The following is a 27580-nucleotide window of genomic DNA, read 5'->3' on the forward strand; positions in this document are numbered from 1 at the left end:
GGGACGTTTTTTATTATTTATTTGGGGTTTGAAAATTGGTCACAAAGACATTATGGTTTAAAAAAAAGCATCACATTATCCAAAATTTTAAGCCGACTAAAAAAAGTAAAAGACTTCTTGGAGAGTGCGCGACTAAAAATTCAATATTTTGAAGGAAGGCTCTGAAATATTAGGGAAAAATACTTTATTTTGAATGAAAGTCCTTAAATGTTGGAGACCTCTTGGTTAAGTTAGGTTAGGGAAAAATACAATTTTTTTAAGGAAGGCCCTTTAATATTGGAGATCTCTCGGTTGTTATCAAGTACTTGGTTGGGTTGAAAAAAAAGTCCTTTTAAAATGTAAGCAATTTATTTTGTTAAACTCTACATGTACTTTTAAATAATTATTTATTCATTCTTTAATTAACATGTCATTCTTTATGAATAATTTTAAAATTAAATGTCACTGATAAGAGTTATTTTTAAGATAACGCTTCAAATTTTTCCGGAAGTTCGTAGCACAGACCCTTGAATTTGAGCGCTCTCGACAGGTGAGCGTTGATTTTATCACCGTTGTACTCCAGATTGATTCCCAATCCTCGCATATGCACGGCAACTGTGTGCTCGTGACGAAGCACCCTGTAGTCGAACGATGCGCTAGAACGGTACCCGAATGGAAGGTCTGGCAGTTGCTTCCCGTTCAAGTGGAACTTGAAGTCGCCCTTGGAATAAATGTCCAAAGTGTCATCACCCACAACCATGCGAACCGCCTGCAATAAAATATATATTTAGATGTAAAAAAATGATTGAAAAGTGCATTTATTAATATTGGTGGTGCTTTTTCTAAAGATGCAAGTGACTTTGATATTGAAAAAATTGTGTATCACTGGAATCATAGCAGTCGATTTAAAGAAATAGCAGAAAATTATATTAAAAGCACGCCAAAAAGAGTACAGATGAGAATAATAGAGCGGAAAGAGAGTAACAAAATGTAAATGCTTGTAATCTACTTTTCATTTTATTTTTATTATGTATTTATGTGTATTTTGTTGTAGTAAAATGAGTTTCATTTGACAAAAGAAACTGCTTATTAAATTATGATAACATTTAAGCGTAAAAATTGAATAAAATCATACTTTCTCTCACTTAAACTGAAAAAACTAAGGGTAACAACTAATTATAACATTACAAATTGTCACACGACAGTACATGTACATATGTACGTATTTATGTCTTCATACTTATTTCTAATAAATATTGTGTTTTATATCAATGTAAGTAAATTAAAACTGTAATATAAATAATATAAATCTACGAGAAAAATATATGGTACAGCTTGCAGTACGTATTCCATGGGAAATAATGTTCACATTAGTCCGCCTTCGTAGTGTAATGGTCAGCATGCTCGCCTACCGTTCTGGAGGTCACGGAGGTTCGATTCCCAGGGGGGTTAAATAAATATAAATGATTTTTTCACTCTAATATTTATTCAATATTACACTGGACTGGTACCTGAAGTGGAGGGCTGATTACCTTTCCTTCATGTGTAATCGATCGAGATAACACTGCGTTTATATGAAGCAGTGCCCTATGCACCATTGGGATGCGGTAAGGGATTATAAAAATAATAAATTACATTACTTTATATGTATAATGCTTTCTTTGTATTTAAATGATTTCATAATTTTCTTTAAAATATTTATTTATTGAATGGGCATTTACTTTGTAGAACTCATGATGTACTATTTTTAATAGAAGGAATATTTATTTACTCCATTTACAAAGGAAAACTAGCCCAGCTACAGTATGATGTATGTATTTATGTTTCAATTGTCTCCAAATATGTAAAATAAGATAAAGAAATTCTTACCAGCGGGTGAGCCTCTTCTATCTTTTTAACAAAGATTTGCCATTTAGGCGGTTCCTCCATGTCGCAGGCATAGAGTGTCCAGTCACTTGGTACTTGATATTTTATACGCATCATGAATTGATTTTCCAAGTAGTCTGGTGTTATTTCACATAGATACTTGAACCCGAGGAGATACATCATCGGGTGATAGGGTGACATGTGAGTGCTGTAGGGATAAGAGAGTCCTGTCCAGTGCCAGCTCTTGAGCGGGATGCCCTTGTATGTGTGACACCCGTTGGGAGTGTGGATAGATAAGTTAAGATCGTCGGTTTCCATCGGGTAATCTAATATCATTTTGATATTACCTTCTTCAGTAGTTTTGTGTTCGTCAAACACCCTGACAAAGTGATGACCGTATTCTTTCCTTATCCAATCTTTGAAATTGATCCACATTTGCATAAACTCCTTAGGCACGTTTGTGTATTTAGCATCGTATTCGTAGTGACGTAATGATGTTTGAGCCATCATGCACATTATAGGACTGCGCATATCGGCGCGACATTGAGAGTAAGTGAACATTTTTTTGGACATCGTATCAATTTGTTCAGTGGAGAGTTCGTTGGTCGCCGTTATATCAATCTTCATGCTGTCTTTAGGACATTTATTGTCTACAGAGTCACCGGCAAGAACTGTGTAAACAGACGAAACCAACTCTTCATTCCACATTTGTTTCAAATTAGCGCAAACTTTATAATCGGGTAGTCCTGTTTTTATCCTAGTCAGGGCCATATCGGCATCTGACAACCGTCCTTTGTAAGCGTTGCCGAGTATGTTAAGGTCCCAAGATTTCACAACTTTATCTTCATTTTTCAAGTTATAGGTTGACCTGAAGTTAATTTTAGACTTCGGAACTACCTCTTTTTCTACCGTTTCTTGTTCTATGACCATACGCACGGATAGATCAGCGTGAGTGGCGGGATGTTTGAGGCTCGGGGAAACCATGAAGCCTATCCCGCACATCCCGGGTACGGCAGAAAGAGTAGCGTACGCCCACCAATGTCTCATGGCGAGTAGCATTTTCAGGGCTGGCATATCTCCCCAATTTTTATTATAATTGCTTAAGAATTGGCGCTGAAGGTATACGAGCCTTTCGGGATCGACAGATCGCTCGCAGTCATATATGGCAACTTTCAAATGCAAACCAATATCTTCCAATTCTTTGTCCATTATGATATACTGTCAATTAAAAAAAGAAAGTTAATTACAATTTTAAGTCAATAGCATAATAAATCGTCATTTTTGGAAAACACAAAGTTTTCGAAAATCTTTCGATGGATAAGGAGATTAATAAGACAGTATTTAAAAAATTAATTACCTTTTTGCGATGCTCTAATCCTTCAGAAACCTTTTCCATGTGAACTGATTCTAGACTAGTCATATCATATTGATACATTTGTGATTGGACAAATGATTGGAATCCAATATTACCGGCCACCATCTCGTTGTGTTTCAGAGTGTTGAAGGACATTTTGACAGTATTTTGGGGAATGTTTAAGGTGACATCTACAGAAATAGGAAAATAGTAATCCACCGTTAGGCAGCGTTTGCCTCCGTGCCAAATATTTTTGATCGGATCGTATACACTTATGCCGTACGTTTGATGATTCCACTGTGTCATGTCCATTCTGAATTTAACATTCTCGATTAGGTCACGGGCATCATTTTTGTAAAGCAATTTGCTTTTTTGCACAGTCGGTAAACTCACATGTACATATGCGGGTAAACCTATGTCTGTGGGTAAAACAACTCTCGTTTCAATCGCCATTTCTATGTTGTAGATGCCGTCAGACTGATAATCCTTTTGGTATATAAGATCGTACACGAGTTTTTTCAGTTTCGGCAGACTATCGTAGTATTGTACAGATACAATTTGATTACGTAGCAGAGTTATATATTCTACTTGGAAATCTTCCGGTGAAAGCAGCACGCTGTTTGTTTCGACGATAGATGTTAAAACGCTGGTTTTAATATCGGTAGATTTTATATTAGACTGTAGCAACTTTCGCATATTTTCACTTATACTAATCCTCATGTAGGTGGAATAACGATTCACCATAAGGTTCGAGATGTGCGATGAAAATTGCATATAAAAAGCCATAGACAAATGCGTCATAAGGTTTCCTATTTGGGAACCTTTGAGCATCGCACCCATGTTAAAGACTGAATCGTAATAATCATACTGGTATACACCGCTACTGACCAAATCAGTTGCAGGCTTTCTGATGTACTGCAGAATGCGTTTAGAATTGGCGGATGATGAAACAAAACAGGGACTCGTGGCGGAAGCGAGGCTCTTGAGTGTCGTGTAGTATACGCTGTATAGATGTTCATCCGTTTCTGTCATCATGTGCCAGTAGATTTTCATTTGACTGTGCATTGACGGATTAGCCATGAGAACATTCAAAGCGCTCGTTCTTATTTCCAACGGCTCAGTTTTGTCCTCGAGAATGGGCCAGTAAATATGGCTGGCTATTCCAGGATGCTTCATGTGTACATTCTTCGCTGCCCAAATGGCTAGATTGCGGATTTGCGGTGTGATCTTATATAAATTAGTTTTGTGATTCATTATTAACGGTTCCAGGAAGTTTGTGGCCTTTACTGATTCGAGATTCTGTATGGCGCTTATGTAGAGCATTTGCGTTTGATAATCTTTAGTCGCTCTGAATTCATTGATGAAGTAATCCACATAAACGTTCATTTCCGGACTATCAGGATGAGCTTTCAGAACTCTAGACACTAATGTGGAGAAACAGAGAATTGCGGCATTTCTCACAGGCTCGCTTATGTCCGTACCTAATTGAGTCAATTCAACAAGCTCCTTTAGTAACATTTGATCAGGGAACCAGGTATGGAAAGGCATTTCTTGTAACATTTTCACGGCTACTGTATCAGGAACTAATTTGGTTTTTACCATATTCCTAATAAACATGTTAGAGGCGTGTGTTCCGACATAAGGTAAAATTTGTAGCAAAACATCCAGCATTCCCTGATCATCGGGATTTAGGATTTTCATCTGAATGTTATAACAGTGTTCAAAGCTCTGCATATCATAAAGACGAAGATAAAGTAAAAGTTCATTAATTTTTGTTCCTTTGATCCAATCGGGTTCCTTTAAGGTGACACGACTATTTTTCAAATGTTTAACGATGTCACGAAGAGTCGCCCTCATTTTAGGCATCACAACATCGAGGTCAACCTTGGATCTTCCTAGAGTCATATCTGGCATGCTTCCAGGAATCTCATTGGGTTTATACAGTTTAACTTTGACTCCGTGGGGAATAAGATCTTCATTATTGAGAACGTCAGTCATCGGTTTTACACTCAGTTTCTCCATCATCTGCTTCACATGTACGGAATGAGCACCACCATTTCCATTGATGGGATAAAACATTGTGCTACCGTCACTTTCCAGGCGATTGATAATGAAAGCTTTGTTGGACCACAGTACATCATATGTTCTATAGCTCGTTTGTTGAATAGAGTTGTCAAAGTCAGTTTCGCAGTGTCCCGGAGTGAGCACATTGGAGACCAGTTCCCATTTACGGTCTTTGCACGATGTAATCCATTTTTTTATTGTGCTACTTGTTTTACTGTGAGGAATAATGTCATACTGCATTTGGCAATGACCGTGGACCAATTTTTCATCAGAGTAGAATGAATATGGGGTATTTTTATTTAGGTCAATTTGCAAGTAATCGAGCTGAAGCAGAGAAGATATAGCGTGTTTCATGTTCATGGACCACGGCTGATCATCCTTGTCAGTAAAGATATCCAGAATTTTCCCATCTAAAGCGTATTGCACGAAGAAAGGAAGCTTGAGGCATTCGGTTTCAGGTGGAACTGGTAGAGAAGTCTCTTCGTCGTGAAGTTTCCCCTTTCCGATGTAAGAGTTGTAAGTCAGATCGTGCAAAGAAATGCGGCTGCCATTATTATATCCTTTGATGTGGACGGTGGCATTTATGAAAAATTCGGTGGAATAAAGTGTCGGTTTTTCGATAGTGTTTTGTACATGCCCGTGATAGTGGTAAATCAGTTCTTGGCCAACGGGGAAAAATTGTGCCCGAGCCACTCCTAACAAGCACAGCAGAAATGCTACAAATAGAAAGCACAAAATCAGATCAAGAGAAGAAATATATTTTGGGCATGAAAATCAACATTTACTGAATTTCAGAAGTTATTGTAATAAAAAAATTGTAGTGTTTAAAAATTGCATATAATCGTTTTATGCTGATAAGAATTAAAAATAAATTATATTTAATGCATTTCTGTGAGATAGCTTTTATACGAAAATAAAATTTTATTCGTTAGTACATATTTGTGCATTAATTTTAAAATAATGTGTATTTTAAATATATTTATACTTAAAAAATTACCTTTTCTATTACAAATGTAAAAAAAGTATACTAAATAAGTAGAGCTTAGTTTCTTTCTTGGAGAGAACAGTGTGTATAATTGATTGTAAAGTAGAAATGTCTAAAAAATTAATTAAATTATAAAAAAACTCTTTCAACTATATTAAAAAAATATATTTCTTAATAGTACAAGTAAGATGAAATTCAAATATAAGTATTTAAAATAAAATTAGCTAGCATACTCATCAAAGAATAATATTGCAAATAATATTTTTTTTCAAAACACAGACTTGTGTTTTAAAAAAAATAAATGCCTACTTTGCATTTAGATAGAATTACACTAATTTATTTATTCATAATTTTATTTGAAAACAAAAATAATAGATCCATTTATTTGAAGCAAGATAATTTATGGTTGGAGGAAACGTGATTTGAGCCCAGAATCATAATTTGAATATATACCCAAATTCTTTAACTTTAGCCAGACATTAAACGGACAATAGAATTAGGGATTGAATTCTCACCACACAAGACAGCCATGTTGACCGGAGCGGGCACCGCTACTGATGAACCTGGGGCAATTTGGCTTTTTAAAGTCTCTGCTATATCTAATAGTGACCTCAGAGGTGTAATTGACTTTCACCAACAGATATGATAAGAAAAGAATTGTCAACAATTATTTTCATGTTCAAATGCAAAACAGATAGAGAATACTTTAAATTATGCTCTTAGCAGGCACATTAATGCAAATTTTTAATTCTTCTTCTTCCTCTTTATTTAGGACTATGTCCTGTCATTTGTCCCCCTTATATTTTGTCCGCCTCCGTAGTGTAATGGTCAGCACGCTCGGCTACCGTTCTGGAGGTCCCGGGTTCGATTCCCAAGGGGGGTGAAATAAATATAAGTGATTTTTTCACTGTAATATTTATTCAATATTACCATGGACTGGTACCTGAAGCGGAGGGCTGATCACCTTTCCTTCATGTGTAAACGATCAAGATAACACTGCGTTAATATGACACAGTGTCCTATGCACCATTGGGGAGCGGATAAGTGTTTTATTATTATTTTTATTATGTCCTGTCATTCTCCGGTCCGCTCCTGGGAGGTGGAAGACCAGCTATCTCTCCAAAATTTTAATGCAGTTATTTCGTTTTTAAAGTTTTTTGTACAATTTGTATGTATTCCTGAGGAACAAAAGTTGTTGACACAATGATTTTGGAAAAACAAATTTGTGTTTTTATTTAAAGTTTTCAGGTATTCAATCATTATTGTAGATTCATAATAATTGTTTTGATTTACATAAAAAATATAATAATTGTTTAAATTGGTTATTTCTTCATCTTATTGTTCTTCGTCACTTCGAAGGTTGGCAATTTTATATTTGTCTGCGGATACTCTAAAAAGCGGCTTAGTGCTATGGTGAAATTACTCTCACATCTTCTTCCTATGCTAAGGTCACAATACACCTAATATGGTCGCAGTGACATAAGGGATGCAGGATCCCTTGACCTTCTTCCCATGCTGCATTCGCCTTCCTCTTTGCCTTGAATAAATTATGAGTTACTTCATATTTCTTTCCGATCATAAAATGGCCAAAGTACTTTAGCTTTGTTATCTTCATAGTTTCTATAACTTCTGTCTCTTCTTTTATACATCACAAAACATCTTTGTTTCAAACTCTCTCAATGATATTTTGAGCATTCTTCTATAGCACCATATTTCTATAATATTAACACATCGTTGTCGGACGGTTTTTTCATCAACCCGACCTTAATTATATACTCGGACAGTCTGCTGCCCTGTATACTAATCACAAGTAACCACAAACCAAGTTCCGATCTGTACATTTTTTTAACATTTCTTGCGCCCTATCAAAAGTAAGCAAATAGAATGCTTATTATAAGAGTCTCCCGTTCTCTACTAACAGTATGTAAAATACGCTTTTAAGTGTTTCCGGCAAACAATGTGTTAAAATATTATTTTTATACTATTTTTTTTTGCAATTTGAACCCATTTTTAATAATAACATTGTCAGGTTATTATTAATTTATAATCGTGAAGGCAGTGTGAATAAGACTTGTTTGCACTATATTTTAAAATTATTCACAATCAACAATATATTTTTTAGTATTTATCTACCATTCATTAACCCCGTGGCGCTATGCAATTAATCAATATGAAAAAAATAACAAAATAATTTCATTAAAATTGAGATAGTGCGTATTTAAAAAATACCAATATTTAAGAAAAATAACACACACAAATAGCGCACACAAATTCAAAATAAAAAAGTTTTTTTTTAGTTTAATTTGTTGTTTAGCTAACTATCGCTTGTTGTTTAACTAACTGTCAGTTCGCCGCAGGGGTAGGCAGAGAGAATAGAATGCCACACGAATCCATTTTGCAAACAATCCTTGTCTCTTTTGCATTCATGCATCTCCTCATATATTCTTCTTCTATTTCTTATCCGCACCTCAATGGTGCATAGGGCACTGCATCATATCAATGCAATGTTATATTGATCGTTAACACATGAAGGAAAGGTGATCAGCCCTCCGCTTCAGGTACCAGTCCAGGGTAATATTGAAAAATATTAGAGTGAAAAAACCACTTATGTTTATTTGACCCCCCCTGGGAATCGAACCCGGGACCTCCGGTACAGTAGGCGAGCTTGCTAACCATTACACTACGGTGGCGGACAATATATATATACCTGTTCATTATTTTGACTCTTGACCCTGAGCATATTCAGTATTTTAAATACTTGATTCTTACCAAGTTTTCCTCGGTCTTCCGAAATTGAAAAAAAAATATGTACACAAAGTACTTTTCTACATTACCTAAAACGCGTGTCCTCAACTTCCTTTTCTTGGGACTTGATCGTTTTTAATTTTTTGGTTTAGGTAATGTATTTATTGTGGTATACATATATAAAATGATACTCCAGTCGGTGTTTCATTCGACAATACTCTCTGGCTAAATTTTTTTCTAGCAGAAGTGAGGTAAAATATAAAGCTAAAAATCAAAGAACACTAACTGATTATTAGTTTTATATTTTATCTGACTCATTTCAACTTTCCTTTGTCTGATAAAAACTAACTTTCTTACAGTTTAATATACCAAACTAATTCAGACCATAAGTTTGTCAAATTTGACATGGAAAAATGAGTCTTTGTTCCATTTGGACAAAGGTGAAATTTAAGAATCAGCAGTCGACAATACAAGGCAATTCCTGCAAACCAAACAGCGCATATCACAACCAGTCATTCTATCACACCAAACTCTGATAGTAACCCAATTTATCACAGGTCGTTTTCTTTGTTTTTTTTCGTAAAAAGATAAATGTTTTTATTTAAAAAAGTTCATGAAGGTCATCAACAAGCAAGCAAATTAATCTCAATAGTGTTTTGTCATTTAAGAATGCTTTATTTTTTTATTGCACGGAGACAAACCAAGATATGGAGAGAAAAATGCAAATATTAGTTTATTCTCAAGGGTAATAGAAATATATATATATATATATATATATATATATATATATATATATATATATATATATATATATATATATATATATATATATATATATATATATATATATATATATATATATATATATATATATATATATATATATATATATATATATATATATATATATATATATATATATATATATATATATATATATATATATATATATATATATATATATATATATATATATATATATATATATATATATATATATATATATATATATATATATATATATATATATATATATATATATATATATATATATATATATATATATATATATATATATATATATATATATATATATATATATATATATATATATATATATATATATATATATATATATATATATATATATATATATATATATATATATATATATATATATATATATATATATATATATATATATATATATATATATATATATATATATATATATATATATATATATATATATATATATATATATATATATATATATATATATATATATATATATATATATATATATATATATATATATATATATATATATATATATATATATATATATATATATATATATATATATATATATATATATATATATATATATATATATATATATATATATATATATATATATATATATATATATATATATATATATATATATATATATATATATATATATATATATATATATATATATATATATATATATATATATATATATATATATATATATATATATATATATATATATATATATATATATATATATATATATATATATATATATATATATATATATATATATATATATATATATATATATATATATATTGAGAATAAACTAATCTCCTAATGGAATGATCAGCACGCTCGGTTGCCGTTCTGGAGGTCCCGGGTTCGATTCCCAAGGGTGGTCAAATAAATATAAGTGATTTTTTCACTTATATTTATTCAACATTACCCTGGACTGGTACCTGAAGCGGAGGGCTGATCACATTTTCTTCATGTGTAAACGATCAAGATAACACTACGTTTATATGACGCAGTGCCGTATGCACTATTGGGGTGCGGATAAGGGGTTTGAATGAATATTAATTTTTTATCACCAGTATTAAATTTTAGCAAAATAAAGACATAGTTTTTAAAGTTATTATCAAATTATTTAATCTTTACTACATCCGTTTTACACCTCTGTATCATTATACAAGGAAAAAGGATCCATTTCTGAATTGAATTCTAATGAGCTATCAAATTTAAAAAAATAAAAAGTAAACAACGACTTCTTCAAAAGAAGTAGTTATTCTAGCTCCTAATATATTTAAAAATTTGACATAAAAAACTCTGCAAACTGGATAGAAATAAAAACTGAAAACAGTTATTAACACCTACCCAATGGGCGCTTGTCCACTATCCGGAATTTTACCGTTCGGCAGAAAAATGAAAGCGACTACGACAGTTTAGTGTGATCAAATTTACGCGCAATGTGTTCACGCACCGATCAAGAGCTCCGATTTGAAGAAAGATGGACAAAAGCACAATCCAATCGTCGTTTTAAAACGCTAACTGACGTGCCGGACGGTAAAATTCCGCGTAGTGGACAAACGCCCTATCAGTTAACAAAATGCGTAGCAGTTACTCATTCGTCACATCTCTAGATGGTAAATGAAACAATACTATGAATCATAGATAATTGATAACTCCAAATAGCCACGAGCCTGACAGTCCAATGAGAGAACACTGATGGAGCTTGATCTCATGATCTGCCAACTTAAGACTTTATAGTCAGACTTTTTGCCAGGAAAATGTTTTTTTGAATTTAAAATTGGAAGAAGTTAGTAACTAATAATGAAAATTATTCTCTCTTCAAACCCTTATCCGCACCAAATGGTGCATAGGACACCGCATCGTATTGAGGCAATGTTATCTTGATTGTTAATTATATGAAGGGAAGGTGATCACTCCTGCGCTTCAGGGACCAGTCCAGAGTAATATTAAATAAATATTAGAGTGTAAAATCACTAATATTTATTCTCACCCGCCCTGGGAATCGAACCTGGGACCTCCAGCACGGTAGCTAAACACGCTGGCCATTACACCACAGAGGTGGACATTATACTTAGCAGTAAAATCAAATATTAAATAATTTATTGAATTAAAAAACAAAAAATCTTTATAAAAACTACAATACTTATGGGATAACTTAATATAGGGCGGCGTAATTAGTATTGCAATTTTTTTTTGTTGAATACACAAATGAATAAACCAAGGTAAAAAAATATATATTTTTACTATGCATATAATACAGTTTTACAATATATATTTTTTCAAAGTAATATCTACGAAATTACTTACTTACTTATAACCCTTATTCGCACCCAATGGTGCATAGGGCACCGCATCGAATTGACACAGTGTTATCTTGATCATTACTTGCATGAAGGCAAGGTGATCACTCTTGCGCTTCAGGAACCAGTCCAGGGTAATATTAAATAAATATTACAGTGTAAAATCACGAACCCGGGACCTCTAGCACGGTGGCTTAACACGCTGACCATTACACCACGGAGGCGGACATCGAAATACGATCATGTTTTTCTAAACAATGAAGTTGTGATTGAAAATTCTACTACATACTCATATCCTGAGTATCCCTCTAACTTCTTCCAAACAAAACTTTCCTGAAAGGAGTATGGCATACATGAACACCTCGGCTGTCCAAATTTAAAACACAGTAAGGGACATTTTTTTGTAGTAGGTTTTTTTTGCATTTATGGACTAAGTAGACTCTACTTAGTCCAAAAATGCAAAAAAACCTACTACAAAAAAAATGTCCCTTACTGTGTTTTAAATTTGGACAGCCGACCTGCGCTTATAACTAAAGCCCGGTGACATTTATTTCTAAAATGGCACTTGTACTGCCATCTGTGGTTGTATTTTAACACTAAAACCACGCTTCAGATTATTCTTCTGTTTTACCCACAACATTTTACTTAAAATGAGCTTGTGTGATGCTGTCACGATAATGAAACTGTCAAACAAAACCCATAAAATAAAACATGGATAATTTTGATATCAATCATGTTTATTGATAAACGTTTTTTATTGTGGAAAAAAACTTGGTACTTAACTTAAAAAAAGAAAAATAACTTAGTAAAAGAAAAATAGAAATAAAAACTCGCTCCCCAGATACAGTTTTGTCTATAGAATTTCACTCCTAAACAGGTTAAAGCTCAATGTGTTTCAGAACTACTTACGACAACCCTAGCCTTTAAATATTATATTAAATAATATATTCGCCTTTAAATAATATATTCGCATTAGAAAAAATCAGAGCTGGTTAAATCATGTGACCTTGCGGGCCAAATAAAATGACAATGTCGGGATACAAGTTTTCATGCAAATTCACGTAGAATAGTCTTCAAAAAAGTACAGGACTAGGATTCCGAATGCAGCTACACTTCACCATACAGTAATTTAGAAATTAGAGATTAATCACAAGATGCTGCTATGAATTACACAGAATTTTCAATCACAACTTAAACAATATTTAGAAAAACGTGGTGGCTATTTAAAAGATGTTATTTTCAATAACAAATTATTTTAAGTGCATTATATGTGTAATTTTGTCCGCCTCCGTAGTGTAATGGTCAGCATGCTCGGCTACCGTTCTGGAGGTCCCGGGTTCGATTCCCAAGGGGGGTTTAATAAATATAAGTGATTTTTTCACTCTAATATTTATTCAATATTACACTGGACTGGTACCTGAAGTGGATGGTTGATTGCCTTTCCTTCATGTGTAATCGATCAGATAACACTGCGTTTATATGAAGCAGTGCCCTATGCACCATTGGGGTGCGGTAAGGGATTTATATTATATATATATATATATATATATATATATATATATATATATATATATATGTGTGTAATTAAAATTTATGTTTTTGACCTTGGTCGTTTTAATGGTATATCTACTAATAACACTAAAACCGTCAATACCCATTGCGCTACCCTGTATTAAAAGAAAGGGTTTAATTATCAGAAATACAAGAGTTTTATAACCATATTTATTAACAGACTAGTTTACAATGTAAATAAAAAGAAATCTACTCATTAAGACCATTCAACGATCAGCCATTTAGCAGCATTTATTCTTTACAGTACAACCATTCCAAACCAGGATAGTCTAACGGAGGATGTGTAGATAAAGGAATCTTACGATAAAACCTGCAACCTGAAGGCGCTAATAGCATTTCGCAAAAGATGAATGCTCATTATTTGACAACTTAAAAAATATTTTTAAAAAACCGCCAACGAAAAATAAATACTCTCAACTTATACAGCTTCACATTAAATATTATTGTCTGTGGTTTCCCTCGGGAAATTCACTTCACTCATTGCTGGGCCGGGAGGTTTAAGAGTACGTTTTGTCCACCCGGTAGGTAGGTGATGTTCCTAGACTTGGATAGTTGGTAGGCGATGTCTTCCGCAGCCTCTATGCGACGGAGCTCGACGAGACCTTCTCCGGCGTTGCCGAAGGACTTGGCAAGCAAGATGGCCGCCTGGGCGTCTCCCTCGGCCGTGATGATGGCGGCCTTCTTCTGCTGCTCGGCCTTCTCTACGAGGAATCGAGCCTTCTCCGCATCTTGCTGCGCCACTTGCTTCAACTCGACGGCTTGCGTGAACTCTTTGCCGAAGGTGAGATGGGTGATGGAGATATCGTCGAGAATCACTCCAAATTGTTGGGCTCTCTCCGTTAAACTCTCATTCACTTTTTGGGACACGATCTGGGTAAAAATAACTTGATTTATTACATAGACTGGAATATTTATTATTTAAACTTAATGTACAGAAAAAAAATAAGTACATTGGTGGGCTTATTGCTAAAGAGCAATATCTTCCAACCAGCCAAAAACAGACTAGTGATATTGGTCAAAATGTTTGATACCATATATGCTATATATAGCTGTTTGCAACGAGAGGGTAGATAGTACTTGAACATTTAAAAAAACATAAATTACAAATTGATGATAATAAAAAAGGCAAAGGAAAAAGGGAGTTTATGGAAGGAGGTAGAGGGAAAAATTAAGGGAGGAGGTTTGATGGACAGTTACGATTCTAATGATAGATAGTAATGTCTCAGACGTTTCTTAAAAGTTATTAGAGAAGGTGCATTTTTTACAAGGAGAGGTAATTAATTCCATAGTCTGGCCGCTTTGACAGAGAAGGAATTACTGAAGAATGATGTGTTATAGCGAGGAATGGAAAGTGTTCTTTCTTGGGAAGAACGGAGTGATAGACCATGATCTGATCCTTAGGTGCATTGGGATTGTGAAGAATATTATAAAGTAGCGTGAGAGATTGAAGATTTATGCAGGTTGAAGTGAAGCTATTTTTGCCAGGAATATTGGTTGAAAATGCTAAACAAAATAATAGCTATTGAAAATAATAAATACCTCTCGCTGTGTGATGAGTTCTCCCGCATCGAATTGTGCAACCACAGCCTTCAGGACCTCCGTGGTGATGGAAGGAAGAACCCTCTCATCGTAGTCCACTCCCAGGATAGTGTAGATTCGGGGTAGCTGGTCAGGGATAGGTCGGAAGAGAATACGGAGAGTGATGTTTACATTTTGCAGATCTGAAAATTATCAACAATCAACTGAATGACTTGAATTCAAACCCGACTTTTTATTAAGTAATTTCCATAATACTTTTACTAAAGAATTTGCCCTGGTACCAAAATAAGGGTCTTTTGGTGTTTAAAGAGATTACATTTCTAGAAAAGGTTGAGATAGGAAAACTGAAAAATGGGAGATAATATTTCATGAGCCAAAATAATAAATAACATCAAAAACATGTGTACCGTCAAATATTTTACTGTAATAACAGCCGGACTTAATACTCCCATTCACTGAATGCAAAACCTCAGCAATGATTTCGCGGAACATACCGATATCTAGAACATGTCACTTGCTAACTATGAAGCAAGAATAATTACAATATTTCAGGCTGATGTATAATTCCTTGTTTAATATGTTCATCCTTGTTTAATATACTTAAAAAGATATTATTATTTTATACAACAATTATTACATGTATTATCCTGGAGACTGACCGGAGCATTTCGTCGTAACGTAACGTCGTAACATCGCTCACGGCGAGCATGTTACGTTACGACACTGCCGACTGACCGCGATCAGTGCTCGTTTAGAACACAACTGCCCGCTTGTAGCCTTGTGCTCAGTATTGCTATATGCCAATCCAAAAAATCTGAATTACAGTCTAGAAATTGTATTAAATTTGTATAGAATCAATAACCCAAAATCTGTATGAATCATTGCAACTTTGCATTCATAGTTAAAATGTCAAATGACGAAGACGTGATTCTTGGTTCTGTGGTTTTCATAAATTACAGCTTACTCCAGATGAAGAAAAAAAGATTCCCCGCAGTTTGGGGAATTTTCCACAGATTAAAAACTGACCTAAAATTGCATCCGACTTCGGATGGAGCGTTCGGAACAAGCGGCAAGCAGCTCGGCTCGCGCTGAACTGACTACGAATGCTCGCATCGTAACGTTTTACATTACGATGAAATGCCTCCGATTAGTCCCTACCATTATACTTATTATATACAAATTGGCTATATGAAAATAATAATAAAAAAGTAAATATAATAAAAAGTGATAATTAAAAAAAAGTAATAATAAAAAAATACCTTTACTGCCAGTGATGACGGGTATATTCCTAGGCCTGGATCTGATGTCGAATATGATGGGTCGCTGCACCCATGGAATAAAGAAATGTGTTCCTTCTCCGGTTACAGCATTCTTGATACCGGCAAATCTGTCGAATATCACAGCCCTGTGACCTCCGTCAACTGAAAATATCAAGAGATATCACCATATTGTAGATGTCTTGATAGAAACAAGCATGTTTTTATGAAAATAAAAGGTTTATCAAGAGATATCACCATATTGTAGATGTCTTGATAGAAACAAGCATGTTTTTATGAAAATAAAAGGTTTATCAAGAGATATCACCATATTGTAGATGTCTTGATAGAAACAAGCATGTTTTTTTATGAAAATAAAAGGTTTATCAAGAGATATCACCATATTGTAGATGTCTTGATAGAAACAAGCATGTTTTTTTATGAAAATAAAAGGTTTATCAAGAGATATCACCATATTGTAGATGTCTTGATAGAAACAAGCATGTTTTTTTTATGAAAATAAAAGGTTTATCAAGAGATATCACCATATTGTAGATGTCTTGATAGAAACAAGCATGTTTTTTTTATGAAAATAAAAGGTTTATCAAGAGATATCACCATATTGTAGATGTCTTGATAGAAACAAGCATGTTTTTTTTATGAAAATAAAAGGTTTATCAAGAGATATCACCATATTGTAGATGTCTTGATAGAAACAAGCATGTTTTTTTTATGAAAATAAAAGGTTTATCAAGAGATATCACCATATTGTAGATGTCTTGATAGAAACAAGCATGTTTTTTTTATGAAAATAAAATGTTTATCAAGAGATATCACCATATTGTAGATGTCTTGATAGAAACAAGCATGTTTTTTTATGAAAATAAAAGGTTTATCAAGAGATATCACCATATTTTAGATGGCCATTTACAGGCCTGTTATTGGAAAGTTTATATACTTTTTTTATAACATTTTGAGCGTCCCATTTTTTAAAAAAACCCTTATCCGCACCCGATGGTGCATAGGGCACTGCATCATATGAACGCAGTGTCATCTTGATCATTGACCCATGAAGGAAAGGTTATTAGGAAAGGTTAGGTGTTATCTTGATCAGGCCTCCGTTTCAGGTACCAGTCCAGGATAATATTGAATAAATAGTGAGTGAAAAAAATACTTTCTCCTAAATATTTGACCCCCCCTGGAAATTGAGCCCAGGATCTCCAGTAGGGTAGCCAAGCAAGCTAACCATTACACTAGAGGCAGTTCACAAAATATTTGGACAAATGTTATAAATAAAATAACTGGTCAAATTAAAAGCTACATAAAATTTTTAAATCATGTTTTCAGGGGGATCTCCAGTATGTGAATTTAACCTAAGATTCAGACCTTGCATACAAGCCATAAGAGTCTCTGCTTAATAAAAGCTTTCCCTATTCCAACATAGATAGCTGTTATGAACTCACATGTACTGTATCACGAGTATGATCAATATGTCAAGATCAAAAAAATTTAGTAGTGTGGTTGTCAATCATAGGTAGAATGGTGAATATTAAACGCGTGTAAAGTGATCACTTAACCAAGACGGTCATAAGACCTGTAAATGCCCAGACATCTATATTCTTCTTCATCTATGTTGAGATGTCAAAATGTTTACTTTAATCTTGAAACTTATGTATTTTTTTCTATGTGATAAACAATTTTTGTTGTTGAACACTATGATATATACTTATCAGTTCATACTATATCTATTTTGAGCAAAATTGGAAAACAGCCTTCATAAAATCATGCTTGAAAGATTATTTTAAACTTCTGGCTTAAATCGATGCAAACAAATCTTCAGGCAAACACCTCTATTGAATTTTAAAGTAATGTTTCTCATATAAAGTGACTTGTAAAGTAATGTTTCATTAACCTTTCCCTTCCAGTGCTAAAATTAAAACGCGCGTCCCTGTGTTAGGCAGGCACTACACAATAAAAATTAACTATTTTAAATTGGAAAAGTACGCACATTCATAGCTAATCTCCATAATTAATTATAAATGAAAATAAAAATTATAATAATTCAGATTTATTTGCTGAAAACATTAAAAAACCATCTGGCAACGCTCACGGAACAATCATAGGTCCACTCTTGTCTGAAGCCCAAGAGCTACTGCCGCCAGCCAGAGAACATTGAGCTTTGAGCTCCTCACGCTTGCACAGTGCAAATATGCAAGAGTGAGATGCGAATATAGTGTCGAGGTTCCCGCACACTCTTCACGCGCTGTTTATACGCGAATTTGTTTCCGATATTCCCAAAATACTTGATTTACCCGATAAATTCTGATTATTATTAAAATTCTTTTTTAAATCAATGCGTATATATGTTATGAAGGAATACCTAAAATCTTAGCCTTGTATTTATTATATTTATAGAGATATTGATGGCAGGCAATATTGATATTGATCGGGAGTCGTAATACTCAGGTATGTATGAGGAGATGCATGAATATAGAAGAGGCAAGGATATGTTTACAAAGACAGAGTGGTGTGGCGTTCGATTCTCTATGCCTACCCCTGCGGAGAAGCGGCGTAATGGTTAGTTAGTTAACACCGGGAAGGGAGGGTGGGTTACCTTGTGAATTAATGTTTCTTTACTTTCGAGAAGTTTCATAGTATGTCACTACAAAATTCTTAATAAAAAATGTCAACAAACCATTGTAAAGAGCTGAATTAACAACACCTCCAACAAGAGCAACTCCTAAACCCAATTGACCAATTCTATTGAAGAACTGAGCTGTCATCTTGTTTTACCTATAAGGAATGAAAATAACAATTACATATCAAGCGTCTAGAATAAAAGAATCATTTATGAACACATTAAGTTTACAATAAAATAAACGTAGTACAGAATCAGAAATAGCAAACATTAAGAAAACAATAATTATTTCAGGTGAATTATAATTCTATACTTTTTGCTATTTCCTGACGAAACAACGATGATTGCACAATTATCAAACAATTTACATGATTCTGTTTTGATTCGTGCACATATTGTATACACTTCATAATTTTCGAAACACATTTTTATAACTCATTATAAATCATTTTAAGGCATATATGAGAAAAATTATATTTTTAAAAACTACACATGAACTATGGCCGTGACATAACCTAACTACTTTTCAAATAAAATATATGTATTTTAACATAAAATTACGAAAGTAAGTATTTTTTTAAAATATATCAACCCGATTTTTGTATTATTACACTACCTTTTATTGTGAACTAGATATGAGAAAACGTAATTAAAAATTGTACAAATTGTAAAAATCCGTCACACGCCCGGCGAATTGTATTGTAGATTATGGAAAATGGCGGATCCATAGACAATAAACAATTATATAACCAGATCGTTCAATCGTCGATTTATAAGAACCTACCTACGTACTAACAAGCCTAAGTAAAATAATATGACTTGCCGAGCAACAAAAATAGATATTTTAGCAACTGTCCAGTTGGTAAAATATGTATTTTTTTTTAAATTTCTTAACGCCCAAGTGACTGCAATCTAGGTACGGCTTTTGCAACACCACTTATCATGGCCCTACACTTTAAAAGTTTTACAGCCTATACCTACTAGAAAAAAGATTTACTCTTTATATTTGAAGTTACAGTGGAACCTCTCATAACGAATTTAATTCGTTCCAGCATCTTACTCGTTAAGCGAAACATTTTTTCCTATACAAATCAATGTAAAATACGATAATGCGTTCCAGGCCGAAAGAAAACTCATTTTTATGTGTATTTTTTGAAAAGTTAAAAAAAATAAAATTACTTTTAAATTGTTAAGGAGTGTAAAAACTTGGAATATAATTTATTTTTAAAAAAAAAGTGAATAAAAACATGAATTTGTGGCAAATAATTAATCCCTTTTAACTAGAAAACTGATTTAAGAGATTTTTTTTTTGACAACGCTTCAAAGTTTGGCGAAAATGTGTCACAGCATTATCATTGAATGAATTTGTAGCACGAATAACCACTTCCTTATTAGGGTGACGCTTCTTAATGTACGATGCAACAGTTTCCCATGCTTTCAGCATTTCTCGTATTGTGCTAGAAGATTGTTGCTCTGCTACTTCTTCCTCCTCCATTAACAAACTCTTCTCCATAATTTCTTGCTGTGAAACACGATGCAACTCCATAAGCTCTTCGGTGGTCAGCTCTTGGCTGTACTCTTTCACAAGTGTTGTTTAATATCGTCGTTATCCACTTCGAGTCCCATGATATTGCAGAAGTGAGGATCATTTTGGCAAACCTCCTTCCCAAGCCACGAAAGTCCCGGTTCACAAGTGAATGTCGTGAAAAAGGGACTTGCCCTTCCTCTGTTACTCGTTATACGGAACATCGCTCGTTAACGCGGTTCCTTGGAGGATTTTTTCGAAATGTATTAAGAAAACAATATAAGTCATTGATAAATACTTTTTAAATATATTTAAAAAAAATACATTGTTTGTTTCGTGGGAGCAACTTTTTCCCTTTTTTGCTCGTAATGCGAATTACTCGTTTTATGAGAGGTGCTCGTTACAAGAGGTTCCACTGTACTTTAATTTCATGTAGTTTATGAGAGAAAATTCTAGGGAAAAACAATCGCTGCTAAAAATATTATTTTCTTTATATGCCCCTACATATAAAATGTGCCATCGGCACGGGAAAATCCATTGAAGACACATTATTGTGAATATGTTTTTGATGAAAACAAATAATTAAAAATTTACGTCTACATTTTTTTTCTATCGACGCATTGAAATTTCTAAATAAAATGTATAATTTATCGTCATCATAGAAACGTTTTTGACATTTCAGGTTTGTCAATTTCTCTATAGTAATTTCCGGCGTGTCCTTGTTGTTCTTTTTTGTTTTGTTGGCTTTGAAACTTTGAATCAAACATATAAAGGAGTAGTGTGTGGAACAAATCGTGACTATTTTGATAACACTTAATTTATTTATCGGTGAATTGGTTCAGAAAGGGGGGCTTTTGTTATTTTATACCACATATATATTAAACATGGCTTCGGCGGATGATTTAGATTTCAAACCTAGTGTACTTTTGAAGAATGGTATAGAAATCGAGTTAGTAAATAAACATTCGACTAATATTTGTATTTCGACGAAATGTCATGTTGATTATAAAATAAATTCTTTATTCTTTCAGAAATATGAGAATGAACGGAACGGCGCAATTCGAAACAGATACAGAGTTTTTGTACCAACTTGAAATGATCGAGGGTGGTCACTCCGATTCCGAAGACCCTATTTTCTTCGGATATAAAGATATGGAAGAATGGGTTCAGAAACCTTTTGCCAAGTTGTGGTCTGAGATGACTCCAGTCGGTGAAGGTGATCTGCTGAGGAAATCTCTAATTATTCCAAGCGAAGGAACATCGGTTGATGAGTCATCTTCTATAAAAGTTCGTCTTAGTGGATTTTGCGAAGGAGCGATGGAGCCTTTTACTTGTACAGTTGACTCTAAGACCATGGTAAGTTATTCCTACCACCTAATAATTAATTTAATTTCACCTAGCAACAGCCCGGATATAATGTCAAATTCCCAATAGTAAAATTAGTTCTTACACAAAATTCTGCATTATGATGGCAAACATGCCTTCAAAATGTATATGTGAATTTCAGATTTTGTGTGTCTATGTAATATTTCAGAAAGTATTTGCGGTTGATATTTTCAAAGTCAGAAAAGAAGGAAGTACATATTTAACGTTTTTATATGAATATTATATACCAATTTCATTAAGGTCTTAACTATATGTACACAATTATCAAATCCCGTCGCAAGCGGTCTGCAGGCGTAAAAAACACCTGTACGAAATGTGTAAATACAGTGGAACCTCTCATAACGAGCATAATTCGTTCCGGAATCTTATTCGTTAAGCGAAGCATTTTTAGTTTTAACTGGCGTGGAAGTCCCGGGACCCAAGTCCCATTGCCAACAATTGTGAGCCGGCTCACAAGTGAATGTCGTGAAAAAAGGGACTTCTTTTTCTGTAACTCATTATGCGAATTACTTGTTATGAGAGGTTCCACTGTATTATAGTTGTCTCAACTTCATAAACCCTGGGATGCTCAGACTTCCATCTTCTTTGATATAAAAAGGAACGATAGATGTTTCATATCAAGTAGAGACAACGATAATACATGTTTTATAATATATGTTTTCCATTAATTTTGTCTTGTTTTTAGATTCTGCGGATCGGTGATGGGGGGCAGCTTCCCGGGCTGGACATGGCTCTGAAAACCATGAAGGTCGGAGAATATTCTCGATTTTTAATTTCCTACAAACTCATGTACGGTGTTTTGGGATGCCCCGACTTGATACCTGCGAAGGCTGACTGTTTATTCAATATTCTAGTTGTCGGATTAGTTCCCGCCCTAGAAGATAGGTAAGTGTATCAGAGATAACTATCTATCAAGTATTTTGCTTCGTATCATACAAACGGATTCTGATCAAATATTTTATTATATTTCTTCTCCATCTTATTCCTCATTGCTGAGGGTTGTGACCCTCACAGAAGCAATGACTCTTCTCCAGTTACCCTTGACTGCGCTGCACGTAGCGCTCCAACCACTGAGGTGCCTGCTGCTGCCTTAATTTGATTGGTCCATCGTGTGGGGGATCTTCCTCTCCCTCAATTTTATTATATACAGATCAGTAATCGAACAGTAATTTACATCAGTGCTCCGCAACCTTTTCTCACCTACGTCATTCCAAAATTTTTCTTAGAATTCTACGGCACACCAAAACCTAAAATATTATAAACAGGCAAAAAACTTTAACTCTAAAATTTCTGTTATAATAATCCCTGCTATTGAAAGCTTTTAGCCTGAATAAAATACCCGCTATTAAATTCAATGTTGAATTTACTTTTAAAACCACATTAATATGACATTTCAAACCAAATCTACTTTGTATTTTGCCAGTTTATCGAACGATGAAAACTTTATAATATGCATCTTTACGTCAAAATTGCATATTTTCATGTTAAATAAATTCATAGTTTATAGAACGTTGAAAACTTTATAATTTGCATCAAGTCGAAATTGTACATTTTCGAGTTAACATTTTTTGCCAGTACACCCACGATATAATGTAGGTAGGTTTTCTACTTTATGCATTTTCCTGCTACAAAGGACTTTGAAAACTTCAGTTTATATATACTAGAAAAAAAAAACCATTAAAACCCCACTTAATACTGTCTTAATATTAAATGGTTGTATGAAAATCACACGCGGTATTGGTATTCCTCAAACTCTGCATGATTTTGTCGCTTTAAATGCTCGCATGCCGTCCTGCAGCTCATTTGATATCATTACACTTTGTGTAAACTACTACAGTATCTATTGACAGTCAGTAATAAATATTTGCAATGTGTTACTTAAATAATCGTAACAAAAATGGTAAATTTCATATAAATTATATATTTTTTCAGGTCTGACTTGTGTGATTACGAGGACACTTGTTTCAATGTTATTTATGAGAAGGCTGTTGCGCTCCATTTGACGGGAAAAATGTTTTTCAAAAACCAGGAATTTAAGTATGCCGCTAAATCGTTCGCGTCGGCCGTAAGCTACCTAGAGTTTTGTAGGTTGAAAGATGAAGCGGAGGAGGCCAAGCAGCAAAAATTTCTTGGAAAATTGTATCTAAACTTGGCCATTTGTTACAACAAAATGAAATTGCCTCTCAAAGCGTGTTGTATGTGCAACGATTTGAATTATATGGGCAAGTTGTGGAATAGCAGTAAGGCTTTACTCCATAATGGAAGAGCGCTACGCATGATAGGTAGTTACCAGGGCGCCGAAAGAAGACTTCGAGCCGCCCAAAAATTAGATCCTAGCTGCCCTTTCATAAAGAAGGAAATTGACATTTTAAAAGAAAAGAAAAATATACAAAAGGATCGGTTAGATACACTGATGCGGCCACTGACAAACTCCTTCAAAGTATACAGAGAGAAGAAATTAGATTCGGATGAGCCCTCTGGAGAATTTTCAAGCGCTGTCGATGAGTTTTGCAAATCGCTACTGGAGGATGCTGATATTATCACCGCCAACTTGCCTGTCGGCCTTACTAAGATGGAGTCTGATGAAGTCAAACGAGTAGCCAGTGCACACAAACTATTCTGTAATGAAAATAATGATATTGTAACTGCTGTATCAAAGATTCAACTAAGTAATGACGTAGATGAGTAAAAATATCTGTGTATTCCAATAAGCGCAGTTGCGCTTTTAAAGTATGTAGACCCTATGCATGCTAACGTATCAACTGTTGATGCGGCAAGTCCATACTCACCCGCGGCCGTATCAACACTCGATGCGGCAACTTGACTGCCGATATTACAGCGCTCTTTTGTCAAAAATACTCACTTGGACATTTGTAGAACTATCACGATGCTGACATCTACAAGAATTTCTCAAAATAGTTTACAATTTTGTCAACGGATGGTGTTAGTACTAATTTGCTATCTGCGCTTGCGCGCGCCAAGTAAATCAAACGTAATACTTGGGATCAGCGCCGATAACATTCGTTGTTTTGTTTGTTTGCTCGTATTATTAAATTATTACAAAAAATTCAACTTCATTCCTTTACTTTTGATATCAATAATATTTTTTTTTTAATTTTTCATGTTTCGTCTAACGAATTTAATGTTACTTTATCCGCGAGTGACCTTATTGTGATAATTATGTGCCAATTGCACATGTTTTTTTTAACGTTTTACCGTGTTATAAAACTCGGTCGTTGACTTCACTATATATTTTATTAATTTCAATATATTTATAATTTTTTAATCTATCTTTGTTATATATTACTTAAGTGCGTGTTTATTTTCGTGTTTTACATACGTTTTCAAAAATGATTAGGAATCATTCACAAAAAGTTTTTAGTTCTTAATTCATTTGATTTTTCGGATAAAAAATGGCCCGTAGTTTGAAAGATGATGATATTGAAAATATATTAGACTTTTTTGATTCTGATTATGAAAAGACCGAGGATGGGTTTGAACCTTCGGAAATTTCAGATGCAGAGACTCAAGCGAATGACTCTGTAAGTGCAGAAGTGTTACACTCTTGGATGTCTGGTCCTCATATTATACTAGTACATGAATTTGATGATTTTCGATCCGGCGAATCGATACAGTAATGTACAATTTAATGAAAATTGAACAGGAAGTGCTTTTATAAAAACATTTATTGAATCACACGATGACTATATCTGCTACAAAGACTAAGAGCATGGTGTTCTCTCGGATCCCAGTGGGATGTAGGGTGACTGTGGATGGCGTCTTAGTAGAGCAGGTGGAAAAGTTTAAATACCTGGGTGTGGACCTGTGTGGTCAAACGGATCTGCGATGCGAAGTGATGGGGCAGGTGCACAAGGCTGCAGCCATCTCAGGATGCCTGAAAAATGCTATATGGAAAAATCCTGAGATGAAGATCGTCAGCAAAATCAAGATTTACAAAACTTGTGTCCGACCCATCATGACGTATGGAATTGAAAGTAGAGCGGACACCGTTGCAAAAAAAATGCGCTTAGAGTGTCAAAAGTGAAGACTCTAAGAAGCATATCAGGCAGGAGTCTTCGAGATAGAATAAGAAACGCCAAGATCGGGGAAATATGCGAGATCGATGATGTCGTTAGATGGGGAATGCAACGAAGGAGAGAATGGTATGCGCATGGAAGTAGAATGAAACCATCCAGACTCCCCCACATCGCACTGTACGGCCAACCCCATGGTAGATGACTCGCGGGAAGAACACCAAAGAGATGGGTCGAAACCTGGGAATCGACATCGCAGGAGGATAATTCCTCTTAAAAACAGGCCACAAGGCCTACAACAAGATGAAGGAGGAAGGAAGGAATCACTCGATTATGAATGAATTTGTCCAAGAAAAGCACAACTACCATAGTTTTCTCCTCAATTCAAAGGAAATTTGGTAAGTCACAAAATCATAAGTGGAAAGACACAAGTATAGAAGAAATGTATATATTTTTTGCAATAACCATGCTTCTGACAAGAAACCAACGCTTGACTATTGAACAGTAGTGGAGTACAAATATATTTCGAAGTTCCCCTATTTTTGGCCAGATCATGAGTAGAGATATCAAGATCGATATCAATTTTTATTCCAAATTTACATTTTCAAATTCGCCTTCCATAGATTGTCTTTATAAAATAAGGTTAATTTTAAATCACACCCTAAAACCATTGAAAGAGTCTGTGATACCTTATATAAAGACCTACGTATAGATGAAAGCATAGTTGTTTTCAACGGTAGGCTAATTTTGAAGAAGTATATTATTTCATAAAAACGACATCGCCTTGGAATCAAAATGTTTGTTTTGTGTTATGTGAAAACTGGATACATTCTTGATTTCATAATTTACTGCAGAGAAGGCACAGAAATTATAGATGAGCAGAACTTGGGAATAACTGGCACTGTTATGACCATATTCCTAACTGATTATTGTGTGACACATTTTATGGTGTGACAATTGGTACTCGAGTCCAAAGTTATTCAATTTTTTACATTCGGAAAAAAACCAATGCCTGCAGGACGGTAAAAATTACCTCAAGGAAATGGCAAAATTGAAAAAAACTAAAAAAGGCGAATTTGAGTCGAAAAGCCGCGGTCCCCTTTTAGCATTAAAATGTTGTAATAAAAGGGATGTACATAGCTTAATAACTTGCTTGATAACTCATTTAAAGTAACCACCAAACTAAACAACCCATTCGCAAGCCTGCCTGTGTCATTGATTATAATAAATCTACGGGAACCATCGACAAAGGCGACATGATGCTAGGCATTTTATTGCTGAGCAGTTTATCGTAAGACCATAAAATAGTATGAAAAAGAATTTTTTCACATACTTGGCCTATATTTATTGAATTCATTTGTTTTGTACACCCGAGTGACAGGTATAAAAAAATCTCTTGCAGATTTTCATTTGGCGGTAATTATGCAACTAGTTGAGAAATATAAACAGAGACATGGCATCCGACAAATTTCTATTCAGGGCGAAAAACTAAGCGCTGATGGA

The 27580-nt window shown here is 34.1% G+C and overlaps 3 protein-coding genes across 3 annotated transcripts; 1 reads left to right on the forward strand and 2 right to left on the reverse strand.

Moving 5' to 3' along the window:
- Window positions 1-329: 329 nt before the first annotated feature.
- On the reverse strand, window positions 330-6887 carry LOC148301860 (vitellogenin-2-like). The gene is made up of 4 exons (XM_088272611.1): window positions 6764-6887; window positions 3203-5979; window positions 1849-3063; window positions 330-748 (listed from the first exon to the last, which is right to left on the reverse strand). Exons 1-4 carry the CDS (start codon window positions 6777-6779, stop codon window positions 461-463), a joined length of 4296 nt encoding a protein of 1431 aa, XP_088128737.1. The 5' UTR covers window positions 6780-6887; the 3' UTR covers window positions 330-460.
- A 6948-nt stretch (window positions 6888-13835) lies between these two features.
- Window positions 13836-19850, reverse strand: Phb1 (prohibitin 1). The gene is made up of 5 exons (XM_088272612.1): window positions 19751-19850; window positions 19190-19288; window positions 16498-16659; window positions 15239-15420; window positions 13836-14569 (listed from the first exon to the last, which is right to left on the reverse strand). Exons 2-5 carry the CDS (start codon window positions 19275-19277, stop codon window positions 14177-14179), a joined length of 825 nt encoding a protein of 274 aa, XP_088128738.1. The 5' UTR covers window positions 19278-19288; window positions 19751-19850; the 3' UTR covers window positions 13836-14176.
- A 1490-nt stretch (window positions 19851-21340) lies between these two features.
- LOC148301862 (inactive peptidyl-prolyl cis-trans isomerase shutdown-like) lies at window positions 21341-25141 on the forward strand. Its single transcript, XM_088272603.1, has 4 exons — window positions 21341-21606; window positions 21689-22013; window positions 22729-22928; window positions 23976-25141. The coding sequence occupies exons 1-4, from the start codon at window positions 21542-21544 to the stop codon at window positions 24730-24732; spliced, it is 1347 nt and encodes a 448-aa protein (XP_088128729.1). The 5' UTR covers window positions 21341-21541; the 3' UTR covers window positions 24733-25141.
- Window positions 25142-27580: the final 2439 nt, after the last annotated feature.

The sequence above is a fragment of the Brachycentrus maculatus genome, unplaced genomic scaffold (assembly GCF_059751285.1).
Source record: "Brachycentrus maculatus isolate JH-2025_06_01 unplaced genomic scaffold, ASM5975128v1 h1tg000512l, whole genome shotgun sequence".
Taxonomy (NCBI): Eukaryota; Metazoa; Arthropoda; class Insecta; order Trichoptera; family Brachycentridae; genus Brachycentrus; species Brachycentrus maculatus.

Coding starts and splice junctions, on each gene's coding strand:
- LOC148301860 (XM_088272611.1), bottom strand. Junction 3,064..3,202: donor GATTAGAGCATCGCAAAAAG/GTAATTAATTTT, acceptor TTTAATTGACAG/TATATCATAATGGACAAAGA. Junction 749..1,848: donor TAGAAGAGGCTCACCCGCTG/GTAAGAATTTCT, acceptor ATTTTATTGCAG/GCGGTTCGCATGGTTGTGGG.
- Phb1 (XM_088272612.1), bottom strand. CDS start 19,277: ATGACAGCTCAGTTCTTCAATAGAATTGGTCAATTGGGTTTAGGAGTT. Junction 15,421..16,497: donor CGTCATCACTGGCAGTAAAG/GTATTTTTTTAT, acceptor GATAATTTTCAG/ATCTGCAAAATGTAAACATC. Junction 14,570..15,238: donor AACTCATCACACAGCGAGAG/GTATTTATTATT, acceptor ATTTTTACCCAG/ATCGTGTCCCAAAAAGTGAA.
- LOC148301862 (XM_088272603.1), top strand. CDS start 21,542: ATGGCTTCGGCGGATGATTTAGATTTCAAACCTAGTGTACTTTTGAAG. Junction 22,014..22,728: donor CAGTTGACTCTAAGACCATG/GTAAGTTATTCC, acceptor TCTTGTTTTTAG/ATTCTGCGGATCGGTGATGG. Junction 22,929..23,975: donor GTTCCCGCCCTAGAAGATAG/GTAAGTGTATCA, acceptor ATATTTTTTCAG/GTCTGACTTGTGTGATTACG.